The 17,733-nt window shown below is 36.0% G+C and overlaps 1 protein-coding gene across 6 annotated transcripts; it reads right to left on the reverse strand.

The window, feature by feature from the left end:
• Window positions 1-1,871: 1,871 nt before the first annotated feature.
• LOC103717118 lies at window positions 1,872-16,844 on the reverse strand. Of its 6 annotated transcripts, none has more exons than XM_039126374.1 (8): window positions 16,603-16,844; window positions 8,909-9,050; window positions 7,374-7,474; window positions 5,390-5,922; window positions 5,114-5,305; window positions 4,894-4,932; window positions 2,599-2,731; window positions 1,872-2,170 (listed from the first exon to the last, which is right to left on the reverse strand). In XM_039126374.1, the coding sequence occupies exons 2-8, from the start codon at window positions 9,023-9,025 to the stop codon at window positions 2,131-2,133; spliced, it is 1,155 nt and encodes a 384-aa protein (XP_038982302.1). In that variant the 5' UTR covers window positions 9,026-9,050; window positions 16,603-16,844; the 3' UTR covers window positions 1,872-2,130. The 6 variants fall into 6 exon arrangements, with proteins under 6 accessions (XP_038982302.1, XP_038982303.1, XP_038982304.1 ...); XM_039126375.1 differs by having other exon boundaries at window positions 16,559-16,843; XM_039126376.1 differs by having other exon boundaries at window positions 5,114-5,290; window positions 16,603-16,841.
• Between the last annotated feature and the right edge of the window lie 889 nt (window positions 16,845-17,733).

Consider the following 17,733-nt stretch of genomic DNA (forward strand, 5'->3'; position numbering starts at 1 on the left):
TTAACTATGGGTCATATATTAAGAATGCTTTTAGATTTGTGCAGGTGGATGAATAAAGATATTAGGAGTGCTTTGAGATCTATGTAGTGGGTGATTCTTAACTATGAGTCATATACTAAGGATGTTTTGATATCTGTATAAACGGATGAATGAAGGTGTTTAGAGTGCTTTGAGAGCTGTGCGATGTGTAATTCTTGATTTTAGATTATATGCTAAAAGTTTTTTGAGACGTGCATCAGGATTTTCATCCTACGAAGGATATTTTGGTCATAATATAATTTTATGCTACCATGTGATGGTCATGTAATAGTATATGTTGTTAATAAAGATGATCGCAGATCAGTTTGGAACCATTTGAAAACTTGAAAGTCATTTTGAAATTTTAAAGTTGAGAATGTATCACTATAATTTCTTCTTATTTTATTTTAAAAGGTTTTTAGAATAAGGAGAGGTGGTGAAGGAGAGAGTATGCGGAAGAATGGTTAATCTTTCTCCTTGCGAAACCACTTTTGGATCATCAGCTGTCCCGCCGGATGAATGGCAGACTTTGGGGATCCTCCAACGACTTCGTGCGAGGGAACGTTAATCATTCTTTGCACGAAAGATATAAGTCGGTCCTGAAGAGGAAAAGGCGGAGGGGCAGGAGCGCGTGACGGCTATCGGCGAGTCGCATTGCGGCGGCGAGTCCGTCTTGGTAGGCGCTCAGAGTAATGAGATGCGAACACATGTCAGTCAGCAATGGATGCGATTGGCCGACTGAAGCTTTCCGCGCATGCTGCCGGCATGACGTTGGAACCACAAACTTTGAGAGACGTGTCACGGGCCAAAATGCAGTTCCCGTAGGTGAGAAGCCCAGCACTCGCTATCAGATGGAGTGCTGCCGACCAATGGACGCCTATCGATCTCTGGGCCACTGAGACGAGGCGAATAAGCTTAGAAATATATTTTGACCGCTTCAATTTTTCACTTAGAGCCCGTTTGTTTGGGGCTAATCTAGCATGAGAATAAATTCTATATTAAATTATTATATTTGATAAAAAATAGATAGAAGAGATGATAAAATAAATAATAAGTTTTTTATCTAATTTTTTTTAAAGAGAAAATAAAACAAATAACGCCAGAGAATTTTTCATGTTGGATTGAATTAAAATAATCTCAAATTATTATTTCTCGACAAAAATATCTTTATTTATATTATATTAATATTATATTTATTATACTATAAAATTAATATTAATTATATTTATATATTATATTAATATATTATAAATATATTAATATAATGAGTAATAATATTTGTTTTATATTTATATATTTATTATAAATATTATTTATTAATAATTAATTAATTTTAAGCCGTTTGATTTTTAATAATATTAAATAATTTAAAAATGCAAAAAAAATGCATATAGATAATAATTTTATGAAGATATTTATTTAATTTTATATAGTTAAAAAATGGGTAAAAATTCTAAAAATATTTTTGAATTATCATAATTAAAACTTCTTTCATAATTTACTCATAGATTATACAATGTCCTATTGATGAATACACATGAATAATAAATTTAACGATTACATATCATTACTGATGGCGGGTGTGCCGTTAGATAACTTAAAAAAAATGGTTGCCTATATGACTTGTTTCCTTTTCATTTTCTAAATTTTGATTCTCTAATTCTTTTCAAACTTTTAATACAATATCCAAATCTCTACCCTTAGTGGAGCCTGAAACACCACCAAATCGTGCCTATAGTCATGTCTAGAAGGTTACTCACGGAGTATAAAACATAAATTAACATAATAGTTCTATGACACTACGGTCACGTTATTTATAAAATAACTGAAAAAATAGCAATCCTCACAAAAAATTGTAATAAGACATGCTCTTAGTATTCTATAAAATAATTCATAATTTACCATTCCTATTGTTTTTTAAAAACAATAACTTAGTCGGTTGTCAAGCCATTCAAGTACAAAAAAAAAAAACAACCGTTCACAATCAGAATATAGTGTCCGCCAACTACAGCGACTGTAACTGCTTGACAATGAACCTACCAACATTACTTTCAAGTTTGATGCAATTGAAGGGTTGGCCCAACCATGATGCTAAAATCACCAATAGCAGTGTTACTGGTGAGAATTTCTCCTAGACTGCTCCAACAGGTACCTGCAAGACAAAACAAGTGAAACACTAGATTTTATTGTTCCCAAAGAAAACCAGTTAGGAAAATTGTAGGCCAATAGATAGCTTAGAGGTACTACTAGTCATGAGCAATGGCAATCAGCTAAAGTGGAATTTTACTTATGAAAAGAAGTAATTGTAATCAGGTCATTTAGGATATGTGCAGTAGGCTGAATAATCAAATTGAACATCACTACCAGGCTAAGAGCGAAAAAAGAAAACATTTGACAGAATTTGATTAGACGTTAGAGATGGAATCAGTTCACACCACACCAGGATCCAATCACATCCAGATGCAATGTGAACTGCTTCCAATATGGATAAGGCGTAGGCTACATGGCACTAGAAACACTTCCACAATAGAATTTCCCAAAAAATGTGTAACATGTGATCTGAAAATTATATATTCTTGCCTGCCAGTATGGAAGCCTGCAGAATACCACGCATTCAGAACACAGGCGAGATCAGTCTCTGGGCCAATGCTTTCCGACCCTTTGCGCTCTTGTATACCTGAGTTCTCTGATTTATCCTTTCCCATTTCCTTTCCTATGTTCACAAAAATAAAGCATTTCGCGTTCATGGAAATTTTGTTACTTATATAAAAGTAAATAATGACCACAATCTGGTTAACCAATGCAGGCATAGTATAAATTTGAAGAAATTCTTGCACAATAATTTTAAGATATGATACGTTTGATAATGATGTAAGCCCCATCCAGTCATGTAAGGTTCCAATAACAACCAATACAAAGAAGTGAATAACACGAGCATGGTCATTCTGATGCATTTGAAAATCTTGTGCTTTCTTTCAAACTAGAGTTTCAAATCTGGAGTAACTCCACATATTACCATAGAGTTAGATGGTAGGTAGCAATATGCTATAGGATAGAATACATTCTCATTCCGTGCTTGCAATTCCAAATGAGAATCATGAATTTTTTGTTAATAATATGCTATTGATGTTACTATCAGCCTTTTATGTCAAACTATGCAATCACAAAATCTTTCAGAGCTCCAATTGATCAAGATATCAACATCAGCACTTTTTTCCGTGCTTGCTATTGCCTCACACAAAAGTTACCAGAAGACCAGATCCACATCAGCAGAGCTATGATAGACCAACAATATTATTACAAATTCTCACTTCTTAGGGTGGCAGCAATAAGTTTTTCCCCTGCTCAGCCAGACCAAATAGTTCATGAAAATGGCAAGAGGAAGACGGAATGAAATAGCAATGTTAATGGATCAGTAGGATTAGACTAAAGTGCACAAAAGGAGATGTTCTATGAACAATGTGCCATAAGATGCTCAGCAAGGCAAACAACTTTAAACCTGTCCCATGTTTCTCCCAGTTCAGTGCAACAAATTAGCAAATGTTGGCAACAACACAGTGTTGAAAGTCATTTTAGATGTATTTCCTCCTTTTCTAAAAAGGGGGTGGTAGTGCCCCGTGGTACTAACAGGGTGGAGGCAACCTTGCAAGGTTGGAGGTGTAAATAAGTGAATAAGGAGAATCATGTTATCTAACTACTTTGAGGATTTGGAAGTGTAATTAGCGATTTGATGTGAGAGAAATCACATCTTTAAAATATGTTTTGCGAGCCATGACTCATCATGAGTTGGTGATCAGGTGAAACTCCATCTATGGCACCACAGGCTCCACTAATAAATAATGGAGATATTAATCCTTTCCTTGCAATGTGCAAAAAACAAACTCTGCGTTAATGAACATTACCCTGTTTGCAATAAAATGCTGAGTCATACATTCTCAGGGTGTAGAGCACAATTTATTCTCTTTCTTAGATTACCGCATTAACGCACGCTATAGCACCTCAGTTGGTAGGAGCTCATGTAATCAGGACCTTCCCTCCTGCCTTACGGGGAACAATACAAAAGCAACAAATGCTGAGAACAAAGGAGAAAGTTACCATCAAACTGCTTGGGAATGAAGATGGGGCATATTAGTTGCTCGCAGTGAAAGAGTGACAACTAGAGTGTCCCTGGCATATATAAGAATCCTTGCATAAGTCTATCATCTCCACCTTCACCAACCAATAAGAGAACAGTTTTTTTTGGATTTTCATAGAACATCCAGCTCCATAATAATCACACGAGTATACAGGTATACTGTATGACCTTATAAGTTTGATAGCGAAGCTGACCCATGTCAAGACTCAGATGAGCAAAAACCAACAATATCACTGCAGGTCATAAAATGCCAAACAATGCTTATGTCTTGAAATGATGTGTGGTTACCATCCCATTACTGAAGGCCGAAATAGCAGTCAATTAAGGACACTATTCCATTAAAAAACCATACTAGTTGGGTATATAGTATTTGACACTGCCATGTTTGCATCAATTGTTTATTTGCATGTTCATAATCAAACTAGACAGGTTACCAGAACAAAACAAATTCATTAGAATTGAAAGAAAATTTCAAAGCAAAATGAAAATTCACCCTGCTCAATCCTATGGTTTTATGTTCTTTCAGGAGTGCTCTACTTATTATATTAAAGATGTCTAAGGAGGAAATTCTTATCTCAAAAACATTCAAATTTACACCATGAAAAAGCAGAGTCAAAGTAAGCATTATTTGCTGGTCAATATCACAGGCTTTGACGAAATTAGTTAAATAAATAGCCCAAGAAAGGTTTACCTCTAGAAAAGGCAATATTAAACAGAAAATTATAATGTATTCTATTTACCCAAGGGCACTTTGCCAGCTATTGCCATATCAAGAAAATACTGTTGAAAATAAAGAGAACCATAAATCATAATGTAATCATGTCCCATTGAAATAGTATTGAGCTAAGATAAGCCAACAGAGAGAGAGACCAACAGCCTAACTAACTAAAAGCATATAAGCATCAAACAAAATTGGTGATCCAGATAAAATATGTTTAGTCCAATAGTATGTCCACCTACCTTCACAGATATTAGAAGTTGCAGATATTTCTGTCTTCATCGAATTTATTGTTCTTTCAGCAGCTATCATTCCTGCTTTTACAACCTCGTCATCTGCATATGTAGATTGTTTTGCAGGATCCATTGAGCATGATGCACCAATAGAACAAGTTCCACTTTGAGCAGGACACTGAGCACCTGAGGCGTGAGCAGCTAATGAGAACCACAATGTTAGCATGCAGCTGAAAAATTTTCAGAAACATGGAGATAAAGGGCTAGGGAGAAAGGGTATGTCACCAGGAAATAGATTTGCCGGAGATACAGAACAGCTTGCAATCCATGGTGGGCAACAACCATAGCCTTCAGATGACAAACCACCAATGGCACAAGCAGATATTGGAACAGCTAAATAATGACACGAGCACAGGGAGCATGGATGCTGTCGAGCATATTCAGAAGCATTACATGCGTTAGATGCAGGAACATCATGCATCTGAGATGTGAAAGATTGAGCTGTCGTTTGGTAATTCAAATAATTTGTATCCTGAAGTTGCTCGACAATCTTCTGCTTCTTCTCCTCAAGTTCATAATACTGTCTTAACAGTTCATTAAATTCGGTGCTTTGCTGAACAGAATAACCATCTATCTTCCCATCAGTATAGAGGGCGCCTGATGAATATGGGTAAGATTCTGTGGCATGGAAATCCATGCCCAGATTATCTTTTTGATCTGGAAGATCTTCAGCAGTTACTTCATTGGAACAGCAGGATACATGAACCTCTGCTGCACCACTGTTTATGTTATTGATGTCATCATCCGGCTCTATCTGTCTTCAGATGAAAAGCATAACAAAAGAATAGTTAATATAAACTACACAATATAATGTGAATGAAAAAGTTTTGAACACAACCAGTAATTATCTAAAGAAGATATTTTTGGTTTTATAATAAATTTCAAAGGAAAATCAGAGTACCAAGCCAGTTTTACAATCATCATACATGCAATGCTTGGTACTTCAACAGAAAATATCCCAACATTGCTCTGTATGCAAAAATACTTAAAAAGGAGAATTTCTTGATGTGAGATGGGGTTTCCTTCATTTTCATAGGCAGACGAAGTGAGTTGGATGCTCCATCAACCAATCAGAAAGCCCATCAGTATGTGGTTTGGGCTTGTAACTAGCAAGTATGTATTATTTAACCAGTGGACCCAATTAGTTCGAGTTGTATCAGTTCAAACCTAAACTATATGTGAACCATGAAACTCAGGTAGTATGATATGTTCCAAATTCCAACAAAGTCAAGGTTTATTTAACCCAAGTCCAGGTTTAGACTTTAAACAATACCATTTGAAACTAGATTGAATGGTGTCATCAGGCCTTATTCATCTAAACAGTTTTCTCTAACAAATCTGGGTCATAGACCAGATACAAGCTCAGTGGTGGTGTCTCTTTGACATGAGAAAAATGGGTCCGCTTGCTTCTAAAATAACCCAAGGCAAAGGTTAGCTGTTATGATTAATCATCTTTTATTTACAGACCACGCAATAAGCCAAAGGTTCTCTGTCTTCAGTGACTCTAAATTCCAGTCTTGTGTCACAATAATTCTCTCTTCTAATCCACTATGGGTTGTCATATTGCCCAGACATTATTCAGTTTTTTAATAGAAAATAAGCTCCTAGCTTCTTTCAATCAGAGGTTATCTCTTCAGAGGGGTAATTAAAACCATCAGGCAGCCATGGGAAAATAAAAAATCGCGATAACCAAGAATTGTTGAATAAGTAGAATCTCTGTCAAAAGAATCTAAGCTGTATGGACAGGTTCACCAATAAATGTACTGATCCATTAACTGAGACCATGACAGCTGACCATCCAGAAAGGTTATACCTAAATGACACTAGAGCAGCTAAACATCAATGCCATCATAGGTAAACGCACATTCACTATTTATAATTGTTTCATCGTTGCATTTGGTGGCTAATATTCAGTAGAAAAATTAAGAAATCAGGAGTGAAGTCCAAAAGAAACTTATGAGACTTCCTCCATATCATAAGATGCAAAGAAAGAATGATATTTAAGGTCAATGAGGTCACACCATAATAATGCAGTGACATGATGCATTCAGAGCTCTTTTTCCTGCAAAATATTTGTTTTTTTAAAAAAAATGTTCTTTATGGTTTATAAGAGAAACAAAAAGTTAAACACAAACTCATGAATATGATGAAATATTTCAATAACATTCAAGGAATAATCCATCTGCACGAGAAATCATATTTAACTTACTCCGTTGTCTTTTCGGCATGAACAGGTTCATCTTTATTACTTTCAGTTGTTTGTTTTCCTTCCTTCAGGAAATTGCCTTGGTACTCCTCAGTATGCATTGCCTGACATACAGCAGCGATCAATGAAAGTTTAAAATTGGGCCAAACTAAGGCATGATACATAGATTTAACTCAAATTGGATTTATGTTTTACTATTTAATTCAAGTAGGCATTGCTAAATATCCACAATGTTGTTGAAAAAAGAAAAGGTCATTTTTTGCATGAAAATAGATATATAATTGCAAGAATGTGTAAACGGAAATATTAATAAAATAAATAGGCAAAAGTAAGGCATAACAGATCAAGCACAAATTGGAATCATGTTTTACTATTTATTCAAATTAGCCATTATTAAAATGTCAATTTATTGAAAAGATTGCGTGAAAATAAATATGAAGAATAAGAAGAAGAAACATACTAGCATAGATCCAATGCCAATCAGATGCATGCCTCTTAATCCATTAGACTAAAGGAATTTCTCATTTTTCAGAACTTGACATGTGAAACTTGATTTTCTTTCCACCAGCTTGAGTTCATAAACCAGTATGACCATTTTGTGATTGGAGATTAAGAACTCCAATTTGATAATCTTTTTTATCCATTATGATCTTGTTTCAATTAAATGGACAAAAAGTGACATGTATCCCTTTTATTAAACCAGATTTTTATTTTATAGCATATAAAGAAGATTTTTTATGCTTTTAAACATATTACAGACAGAAATGCCTTTCTTAAATGAGAGTGTGGTTTCAATTAAATATCCCTTCACCATAGCTCACACAAAGAAGATCTAATTATAGCTTAAGAACATTTTTGTAGTCATCCTTACGAAATCAACACACCAGCTCACTTCAAGAAAGTTACTTTGCTGTCACTGGATTATTGTTTATGTAACATGAACTAACAACAAACAAAATCAAATATAAGGAAAGATGATGAGGAATAAAACAAATGCCAAATTCTCATCAATGTAAACTACAATTATACAATTCCAAAGTCCCATGTGTAGTGGTGATCAGTGAAAATATCTCTTCCATGCGGATATAAGAATCCCTTGGGCAACTCCAGAACCTAAAGACATCATACTTCTAACAAGAAACTCCAAACTACAATCCTAAGCCTCTCCTTTTGTAGTCAGGTCTTAAATCTTCTTCCTCTAATTTTTACAGTCTCTGATTTCCTTCTTTTCTTTGGTGGGGTTGGGAGGGACAGGAGGACAGCTTATTCAGTAGCATGAGCATGATGGTCCTTTATTTCAAAACCCTCTCTCTCTCTCTCTCTCTCCCTCTCCCTCCCCCCCCTCTCTCTCTCTCTCTCTCTCTCTCTCTCTCTCTGTGTGTGTGCGCGCGCGCACGCGCGTGCTGAGAAGTAAAAGGGGAAAAGTGAACCTTTGCTGCTCAAAAATTGAAAATTAAACTGAAAAGTGAAAACAAAGAGATTCATCAAACAAAGAGGAAAATAGCAGGGGAATAAAGAGGGACAAAGGGAAGACAGACCTTGTAGGTGGCCATGGCGTGATCAAAGGCATTAATAAGGGCAGAATCATCCCATAGATCAGTTCCCTTTCCCATGTTTTCTCCTCTCTTTCTGTCCTTCTTCTCTTTGCTTGGCATAAAGTTTTTATATTGTTACATATATCTGGCCAGGATAAACAAATAAGAGCATGTGAGCCTTCTTTCATGAACCCAAATTTCTCCCAATCAAACAAGACAAATTTATACTATATTAAAATATGAGTTTTTTAAATTTAAAGTATTCCACGAAGATTTATGTATCAATTTATTTTTTAGAACTATATTTCTTTTTTAGAACTATATACCCATTTATTTCAAAATAACCTTCTCTTGGCCACTGTAAAAGAAGTTATTTGAACAATGATGGCTTTCGTGAATATATGAATTCCATTCCTATATTTGTAATTTTTTTCCTTTTTCTTCATATGTGAAGACTCTCATCTTTACAACACTTAATATATTGCCCCAATCCCACTACATAGAGTATATATGATCCATCCTAGGCAATGCAATGCTATATATGGATGAAAATCTAAAGCTCAAAAAGCTTATACACTTATCGAAAAAGATAAGCCAAGTATAGTAGGAACCCAAAACCTAGTTATGAATACATTTTTCACTGGCTTTTGTTAAGTTCGATGTCATTAAATTGCTTAGCTGCAAATATCATCATCATATTTTTATTTTTTTTACTTAGAACTCATTCACTTATGTGTTTTTATATCACTACTACTATTTTGACGACGCCATGTATCTGATACAAGAACCTGGAGGATGAACAGTGGATGAATCTTTGTTTCGTCATGTACAGGGATTTTAGCCTATGATTTCCATTGTATTAAAAGTCGTACTCTACTTTCAAAAAAAATCCAACCGATTTAATGATAATGGGGGGTTACATTTTTAATTTCATCTTGAATGTTATATCACTTTACCAGGACTCGGGTCTGAAATCCCCGACCTAATCCTGGACATGCTTCCATCCATCCTATTCTCTAAAAAAATATAACATTATTGATATCTTACTTCTGACATGAAAACCATGTTCATTATTGATCAGGATACATATCATATTCTCTGAAAAATATAACATTAGTGATATCCTACAATTACTTCTTACACATAAATCGTGTCCATTATTGATCAGGATCTTAGCTATTGAACTTTAGCAAATATATCTTATAGATTCTGTTATTTCTTCACAACATGGTTAAAATAAATATTAAAAAAAATCATTAACTACCAACTATATTAAGCATACTGACTACTAATTCAAATGATCAAATCATATTTAGAAACCACAATAATGACTTTCTAGCAGGTGCTTGTTAAAACCATTGAGTTGCTTAGAACGGCCCTAATATTGGCATGTTCACGGATACTCCAGGGTTTGGCTATTTAACTCTATGAAAGCCTTGGAGCCAATAATATGCATCTATCCGACAACTTCTAAGAAACAGAGAGAACTTAAAATGCCAAGGGTGCACACATGGACACATGGATAACAACTTAAAATTCAAAGGTTGCACATAAGGATGCATTGATAAGTGATAACATTGGCCTGTCAATTGCAACAAAGATTTGATATTGTTCAAACGAATGACACGTGAATTTAAATTGTAAGATAGGTTACGTGATGATATGCTTTTTGAACACTGAGCAGCATTGTCAACAATACCAGTAATAGAAAAGGCCAGAGAAAGTTGTCATGCCTGCGATCTGACAGTACAGTAACATTGTAGTAGTATACTACTGATGACATGAAAACTTGCAAAACTACCAAGACTATGCTTGAAAACTTTTGGGCAGACAAATGTTTGATAACTAAGCTTGCCATAACTTAATAATTTAGTGGATGCTCCAGTATAGCCATGCCAAATAGCTACTGCTGCAAGTTATAAATTGATTTTTTAAAGTTAAGCTTGCCTACTTCATTCTTTCCAAGGGGTATTCATACAGTTTCCCTTAGGGGTGGAACAGTGCCGGCTCGAGCCTTAGGCGACCGCCTCGGTCGCCTAAGGCCCCCGGCCCAGGGAAGGCCCCCACCCAGTTTTCCCTCCATAATGGCGCTATGGCAGACTGCAGACGGGGAGTGGGTTTGGGCGGCGACGTGAAAGGCTGAGACGGCCAGACGGGGAGTGGGTTTTAGCGGCGCTGAGTGCCTGAGCGGCTGAGCTGGGACTGGCGACGGGGACTGGGGACTGGGGACTGGCGACGGGCGATGGCGTGGTCGAGCAGTCGAGTCGTCGACAAGCAACGGGCAACGCAACAGCTATTTCCTCCCCGGCTCCCCCCTTCTCTGCCTTTTCAATGCCGGAACCTTCTCCAGTTCTCGGCACTCGGCAGAATCGGCTTGCAAAGTTGCAGAGCGGCGAGCGCAAACCCTCTCCAGCTCTCCTCGCCGACGTCGCCGTCCTCGGCTCCGAGCTCCGGCCTCCGACTCCGAGCTTCGGTCCACCGTGCGTCCGTGCAGAGTCCTCTCCTTGCCGACTCCGAGTCGCCGTCCTCGGCTCCTCCGACCTCCGGGCTCCGCGGCGACCGGGGCGGCGAGGCCTCCTGACTTCCGAGTTCCGACTTCCTCCTCGGCTCTTCCGACTTCCGAGTCTCCGACCTCCCGAGTCCTGACTCCCGACTCCTGAGTCCCGGCCCAGGGAAGGCCCCCACCCACGGTCCTCCGACCTCCTCCCGTGAGGCCGTGAACGGTGACCCCGTCCTCTCCTCAGCTCCTCCGCCGCTCCGGCCTCCTCGGGGTTCCCGGTTTCCGAGTCCCGACCTCCTCCCACGGTCCCACCTCCCGACCTCCTCCCCTGTTCCCACTGATCCCGATTCCCACTGATCCCGGACCCCCAGTTCAAATCGGCGGTTCACTGTGAGTCTGTGAGTGTGACTATGTGAGGCAGGTGAGTTAGTAAGTAACTGTAGTTACTTAGTTTATTAATTAATTTTTGGTCTAATTAATTTTTATTTAGTCAAGTAATTAATTTAGAATTGGTTATTTTTTGGTCCAATTGTAGATTGGTTGTGACTTCACTACTTCAACGGTTCGGCACTATTCGGCCTCTTCTCGCCATCGAGTTCGGAACTATTCCACCTCTTCTCGACACAATTAAGTTCGGCACTACTTGTCGGGACCCGAGTTTGTTTTTCTTGACACAATTAAGTTTTATCATTTTTAACTTTTTTTATATTTTGATTTGTTTGTGGTGTTTTTTTAATTGCTTAGTTTGATAATATTATTTATAGATTAAAATGTCTAATAGAAAATATGACTGTGGGTATGAAAAACTCAAAAAAAAAAAAGAAAAATCGATAAACTCATTCAATCTCAAAAAGGAGCTCTAGATAGATTTGTTGTTACAAACAAACATAACACTACATCAAATTCAACTCAAGAATTATCAATAGAATAGGCACCCGAAATAGAGTTAAAAAATAAGATTGCTAGTGAAACAATATCTAGTGAAGAACACAATGGAGAATCAGATGGAGACAGGATAAACAAGAAAAAAGAGGTCCAATTAGAGATCTAATAGTGGAAAAAGAGCTAGTGAAACAATATCTAGTTCTATTCCTACAAATTTATATGATCCTGGTCAATGGAAAATGATTGATACAAAATTTAGAGATCTAATAGTGGAAAGAGGTCCAATTAGGGATTATGACTTTCATTTTCCTAAGGATGAAAACAATATACACTTTTCTACGATATATTATATTCGTAAGTTACCTAATGGTGAAAAACATGATAGAAAATGGTTAGTGTATTCGAAAAATTTGGATAGAGTATATTGTTTTTGCTGTAAATTATTTGATTCAAAGCCTAGCACGAGTCAATTAGTCAATGAAGGAAGTAGGGATTGAAAAAATCTAGGCATCAAGCTTAAAAGTCATGAAACAACTAATGAACATATCATTAGCATGAATAGGTGGATTGATTTAGAAGTGAGATTGCTAAAAAATAATACAATTGATAAAAGTCTCCAAGAACAAATAAACCAAGAGAAGGATCATTGGAAAAAAGTTCTATTTAGAATTATTGCTGTCATAAAAAATCTTGCAAAAAATAATTTAGCATTTCGAGGAAAGAATGAAAAGATCTATCAAAGCAATAACGGAAATTTTCTAAGTTTTATTGAAACGATTGCAGAATTTGATCCAATAATGCAAGAACATATTCGACGCATTCAACATGGTGAAATTCACAATCATTATTTAGGTCATAATATTCAAAATGAATTGATTCAAATGTTAGCATCTGAAATTAAAGCTATAATACTTAAAAAGATTAAAGAAGCAAAATATTTTTCTGTAATACTTGATTGCATTCCTGATGCAAGTCATCGGGAACAAATGACCCTAGTTTTAAGATGTGTAGATACTTCAACAAGTTCAGTAAAAGTAGAAGAATATTTTTTAGAATTTTTAAAAGTAAATGATACCTCTGGAAAGGGACTTTTTTATGAACTTATAAATATAATAGAAAAACATAAACTTGAGGTTAATGATATAAAAGGACAAGGCGACAACGGATCTAATATGAAAGAAAAACATCAAGGTGTATAAAGGAGATTATTAGATATAAATCCTAGAGCATTTTACACACCATGTGGATGTCATAACTTGAATTTAGTATTATGTGATACTGCTAACTCGTGTCCTAAGGCTATATCTTTTTTTGGAGTGATGCAACGAATTTATACCTTATTTTCTTCTTCTACAAAACGATGAAAAATTTTACAAGATAATATGTCCACATTAACTCTTAAACCCTTATCACAAACACGTTGGGAAAGTCGTATTGAAAGTGTCAAAGCAATTAAAAACCAAGCTTCTAAAATAAGAGATGCTTTAGTTTAATTAGCGGAAACTAGTGAAGATCCTAAAATAAAAAGTGAAGCCACATGTTTAGCTACATATGAGATTGAAAATTTTGAATTTTTATTAGGCATGAATATTTGGCACGATACATTGCTTGCTGTTAACTCAGTTAGTAAGATTTTACAATCTGAAGACATGCATATTGATGTTGCTATAGATCAATTAAAAGGTCTTCTTTCTTATTTGAAAAGTTATAGGGCAAATAGATTCATGAATGCTTTGAATTCATCTAAAGAAATTGCAAATGAAATAGAAATAGAACCTATATTTCGTGAAAAACGTGTGATCCGTAGAAAAAAATATTTTGATGAAAATAATAATGATGAGATAACAAGATCAGCTGAAGAATCTTTTAGAATTGATTACTTTTTATATATAGTAGATCAAGCTATTTTTTCAATTCAAAATAGGTTTGAGCAATTTACCATATATGAAAATGTTTTTGGTTTTTTGTTTAATTTTAGAAGTTAAAATCTTTGAATGAAGATGATTTGAAAAAGTGTTGTCTTAATCTTGAAAACTTTTTAAAGCATGGTGAATATTCTGATAGTGATGGTATTGATCTGTTTTCAGAGTTAAAAATTTTAAAAAAATTTTTACAAACAGAAACTAGTACCCCTATTGATATTTTTAGTTTTATAAAAAAACAGATTCTTTTCCAAATGCATGCATTGCATATAGGATATTATTAACAATACCTGCAACAGTTGCTTCTGCTGAAAGAAGTTTTTCAAAATTAAAGTTGATAAAATCTTATTTGTGATCAACTATGTCACAAGAAAGATTAAATGAATTAGCTATATTATCGATTGAAAATAGTATTTTAATGGATCTTGAGTATAAAAGTTTAATTAGTAATTTTGCTTCTCAAAAAGCTAGACGAATTATTTTTAAATAAAAATTTAAAAATATTTTTATACTTATTAAAAAAAATTATTATTTAAAAAATAATAAAAAAGGCCCCTTCCAATGAGGTCACCTAAGGCCCCCAAATGTATTGGGCCGCCCCTGGGGTGGAAACAACCTGAACACAAGTCAAACCAGACCTAGCTCTAGCTCAGCTTGTTTAATAATGAAGCCAAGCTCAGGTTATCTCATTTAATTTAGCACCGAGTTCACCTGTTCATGAATGGCCTGTTTGAGAGATCTACCGAGTTTAAAATCATTCAAGGCTTTCATTTATATAGTTCAGAATAACAACCTCAATTATTTTTAATCACATAATTAAAATACATCTCATTTTACATAATCTCTATTAATTTATAATAATAATCATAAAAAATATTCATGTATATGATAACTAAAATAATATAACCAGTATTTCAAGCTATTTTCTGCGAGCTCGAGCAAGCTAAGCCTAGCTCTAGTTCAGCTCTTCCTAACTGAGCAAGCCACACTCAAGCTAGCTCATGAACAGCTAGCTCCTTTGCCAAACCTAGTTCCTCATAAGATAACATCTAAAATAGAAACAAAATGCCAGGTCTAGACTCGAAAGATTCAAACAAGAGCAGCAAACTATTTATATCTAAGCTCGCCATGTCGCACTACTCCAGTGACCAAGTATTAATACATGTGCTGCAAATGCTATTAATAGGTAATAAGCAGGCAGAGTTAACTTGTCCGGTTGCCCTTTACAAAGGACCTTGTGACCTTTCTCAAGTGTTGTGCCATATTGAGAAACCATATTAACCTAAAGCAAGGGAAGTTGTGTTATTGATGTATAACTTGATCTTACCTTTACATACATGTGACATCTGCTGGAACAATATCAAATTTTTTTTTCTCCCAATCAATAAGCCAATCTCCCATATTTCCATGTTTGCTTGATTGGATATTCAAGTAATTTGCATTCCTTAAAAGAAGTACCTTTATATAAAAATGCCATTAAAAAACCTCTCCCTTGGGTACAACCACTCCCCCCCCCCTCCCCAAAAAAAAAGCTCTCCCTTATAGAACTACCAGTGCCTTTGTTAAGAGCAAAAAAAGATACATGCGAGATCAAGGGATGCTGTGACAATGAATTGAGTAATTAATAACAATAACATCAAAAATAGAACCCAAACTAATAAGGTAGCTAGCATTGAAATTTGCAGCGGGAATAGAACGAGTGGACATTTTTCACCCTAAAAACCATATTCCACTATAAGCAACAACACAACTTCTATTCGTCTCCATTTTTAACTCTAAAAAACATGTTTGACTATAAACAACAAACCATATGGCAGACTTTCGCCTTCCTCTAAATATACAGAAAGACAAGCTATTCCTTGAATCCTATGATATTTTTAAAGCAAAAAACACATGTTTAATTGACATCTTTCTCTTCCTTCTTCATGCAAGTCCGGCAATCCACGGTACTTCTATTACAAGAACTAACCATAGGAACGAAAAAAGGACCCGTCACAAAATTCAAGAAATCTCCAAATGGAACCCGATGAACCACCATGACCGTCGTCTCCCAACGGAATTAAAATCGAGCATGCAATGCAACCCACCCTACCCCCCACTGTGTCTGTCAGGACTCAACAAGACGATCCCTGAATTCCACCCAAATCACTAGAAGATCCCAATTTTCCGTCACGAAAATGGAACCCGAGACCAAAACCCTAGCCTAAACCCAGCAATGGTAAAACATTAACAGAACCCAAAGATCGCAATCAGAAGTCACAGATCAAGCGAAAACAGACGCCGATTCGATTCGAAGAACTTCATAACAAAAATAGATTTTTACGATATGGGGAAGCAGGAACGAACCTTGAATCGACAGAGGGAAGACCTAGAGATCAAAGAATCGATACCTTGGACTGTTAGCGATTGTTAAATACTTCATCTCAGCGAAGAAGGGCTCTATCTCTCTCTGTGTTCTCCGGGGCCGGGGTTGGAGGTCTCGGACCCCCGGCTTCCGAGAAGATAAAGAAGAGCGAGGTGATCGTGTCTGATCAAATTTAGGGCTGTTGGGGTTTTACTGTTTTTTTTTGTTTTGTGTGCGCGCGCATTGGGGTTTTATCGACCGGCGTATGAGCGGGGACTGGGTGGGCGCTGCCCGGAGGAGACGCGTGGTGGGGACTTTACTTCTTCTCTTTTTTTCTTTTTCTTTTTTTCTTTTTTTTGGTACAACGACAGTTCACATCCTACCGGTGCATTCTCGATACTCTACACACTTAATCCATACGAAGCCTCTAAAATGGTAGGCCGTATAGAATGCAACTCAATTACTGCACCAATTCACTTCCTTATAGGCATGTGTGGCCTGATGGGCGCCACACTTCTATAATAGTCTGAGAATGTCGAAGAACAGCGGTCTATTCTTTCCTACACGATTTCCACCCTAGATCCAATCGATCACCGTAGCCGAATCGCCTTTAAGGAGCTTTTACTTCGAGAATGAGTTACTTCGTTTCTTTCGGTAGAGCTGGAGTTGGGCTCAACTCCTGCCTAACCCGCTCGTTGAGTAAAATTGGATTGAGGTTTTATAAATTTAAATTGAATTTAGATTTAAAAAATCCTAATCCGGTTAATAGAGAACTCTTCGCCTCAACTTGAATCCCAACCTAACATGACCCGAGCCTAGCCCTAGCACGCACAACCCGATTTATAAATTAATAAATAATTTATATATATTTATTGTAAATTTGCATTCATATTTCACAAAAAAATCTCCCTATATTTGATTTTATTAAATTATATCTAGATATGTCATTGAAATTGATAAATGATCGAGGCTCCAATTCAACAACTATTAATCCAGCAAAAATATCATAAATATTTTTTGCATCTTATATTTTATATTTGATCTTATCCAACTCAATTTATATGGCCTAATCCGCTATGACTCAACTCAAATTTAGCTTAAAATAGGATTGGCTTAGATTGGGTTAGAGAAATCTAAATATATGATGGGTTAGTTGATTCAGATTGAGAGGTGTAAA

The sequence above is a fragment of the Phoenix dactylifera genome, chromosome 5 (genome assembly GCF_009389715.1).
Source record: "Phoenix dactylifera cultivar Barhee BC4 chromosome 5, palm_55x_up_171113_PBpolish2nd_filt_p, whole genome shotgun sequence".
In the NCBI taxonomy this organism is placed as follows: Eukaryota; Viridiplantae; Streptophyta; class Magnoliopsida; order Arecales; family Arecaceae; genus Phoenix; species Phoenix dactylifera.

Bases quoted from the DNA above. Each gene is read 5' to 3' on its own strand.
- LOC103717118 (XM_039126374.1), bottom strand. From the start codon at position 9,025: ATGCCAAGCAAAGAGAAGAAGGACAGAAAGAGAGGAGAAAACATGGGA. The intron at 5,923-7,373 runs GTAAGTTAAATA...TTTCATCTGAAG, and splicing joins CATGCCGAAAAGACAACGGA to ACAGATAGAGCCGGATGATG. The intron at 2,171-2,598 runs GCAAGAATATAT...TTTGTCTTGCAG, and splicing joins GCAGGCTTCCATACTGGCAG to GTACCTGTTGGAGCAGTCTA.